At 63.4% G+C, this 1,806-nt stretch overlaps 1 protein-coding gene across 1 annotated transcript in view; it reads left to right on the top strand.

Moving 5' to 3' along the window:
- The window catches only part of PNP (purine nucleoside phosphorylase), a 12,589-nt gene extending 11,258 nt beyond the window's left edge, over window positions 1-1,331 (top strand). Inside the window, 1 exon segment of the mRNA XM_026659229.2 lies at window positions 123-1,331. Coding sequence (XP_026515014.1) covers window positions 123-417 — 295 coding nt within the window. The 3' untranslated portion in view covers window positions 418-1,331.
- Window positions 1,332-1,806: the final 475 nt, after the last annotated feature.

The following is a 1,806-nucleotide window of genomic DNA, read 5'->3' as shown; positions in this document are numbered from 1 at the left end:
GGAAGGAAGGAAGGAACGGGGCAGAGGAGGGAACGGGGAGGGAGGGAAGGAAGGAAGAGATGGAGGGGAAGGAAGGAGGGAGGAGGGGAAGGGACGAACGGAGCATAGGAGGGAACGGGAAGAGCGAGCTGCTGTGGGGCGGGGGCTGGGTGTCGCCGGCTCTCTGTCGCCTCCTGCAGGCTGACGCAGGCTCTGCCTCCAGGGATGAGCACGGTGCCAGAGGTGCTTGTGGCCCGGCACTGCGGCCTGCGCGTCTTCGGCTTCTCTCTGATCACCAACAAGTCGGTGCTGGAGTACGGGACCCGGGAGAAGGCCAACCATGCCGAGGTGCTAGAGGCCGGGCGCCAGGCCGCTCTCAAGCTGGAACGCCTGGTCTCCGTGCTGCTGGAGCGCATGAAGGGCAAAGGTCTGGTGTAGCCGGCGGGGGGGGTCCCTCCCCTGGCAGGTGGGGGGTCCCTCCCCTGGCATCCGCCTCCAATGCAAACTGCTGCCCTGCCCCCTCCCCTGCCGCTCGCTCTGCTAGCCTGCCCCCCACTCTTGATTTTGTGGCCGTTGCTCCCGGCTCCCATGTACGCTGATCTCAGCCCAGAGCCCCCTCGAGCAGCCCCTGACCCCCATCCCTTCCCCCATGGGGGGTGTCCGAGCCTGGTGTCCTGTGGCGCTCACACCATGGCCGCTGGAGTCCCGCAGACCATGGGATTCCCGCCCAAGCCCGTGTCTCAGTTCCAACCCCCAGTACCGCCCCCCTCCAGGGATGCAACCCTGGACGCTCCGCCCAAAACCACCTGCCTTGATCGCTGGCACTACCAGGGAGTGTCACCTGGCCGGTGACCCCGCAGAAGACCCTGCGTTCGGGCCCATAGGCTGAGATGTGCGGGAACGCCACTCCTAAATCCCCTGGGCGGTTCGCCTGTGCTGCCCACTCACAGACAGGGGAACATCTTGGGGGTGATATCCAAACCCCCTTTCTCACAGCTGGTGCCCTGCTGGGGAAGGGACCAACCCTCAGCTCAGTGCTGAGGAGGTGGGGACGGCTGCCCAGCCCCGTCCGGGTGCCAGGCCATGTTCGGTGCAGGTGGGAGCCGGCCCCTTCTTCACATTCCCACGTTGGGCCATTCCGGCTGTTCTGCAGTGATGTGTTTTGTTACCAATGCTCAGTTTGCAGCTGGGATGATTCAGAGCTGCCACAGAAATGGGGAGCCCCCAATGAACTGGGGGTTCGGCTCCCCCAATACCAGGCAGCTCTGCCCCTCCCCGCCCTGCTGCATTTTATCATAGGACCACTCCACGGCTGCATTCTGTCAGTTGCGCACATTGCTAACAATACAACAATGACAGAACAAGGGAGTCTTACGGCTGAGTTTGTTTGACAGCATTTTGGAGCGGGTTTATGCGCTGTAGGGGCGGGGCTTGGCTTGCGAGGGGTGTGGTCTATTTCTGTGTCCTCTCCTGTCTTCCCACACCCCGCAGCAACCCCGCACCTCTGTATGCTGGAGGGAGGGGTTGGGTCCTTGGCCAGTTAACGCCAGTTGCCACAGTGCGGGGCCGCCTGCCCCGTTGGCTACTGATAGGTGAAACCCCCTGGGTCGGATCCTATAGAACCCGGGCAGGCAGGGGGAAGGCCCCATCGCCAATCAGCTGTCACATGATGTCCCCCATCTCTGTCCCCCCAGATACCTCTCCACCCATCCCCGTGTGAACCCCTTTAGCCCGCCCCTCTGAGCATCTGAACCCCTTGGGCTGCTCCTCCATCCAACCATCCCAGGCTGGGCGGGAGTCATGGCTAGATTAACGGGAGGGTCGCGT

This window comes from Terrapene carolina, unplaced genomic scaffold (assembly GCF_002925995.2).
Source record: "Terrapene carolina triunguis isolate 2854851 unplaced genomic scaffold, T_m_triunguis-2.0 Scaffold612, whole genome shotgun sequence".
Classification (NCBI taxonomy): domain Eukaryota; kingdom Metazoa; phylum Chordata; order Testudines; family Emydidae; genus Terrapene; species Terrapene triunguis.
Note: the sequence above shows the minus strand (reverse complement) of the source record. Positions and strands in the feature narration are given on the sequence as shown.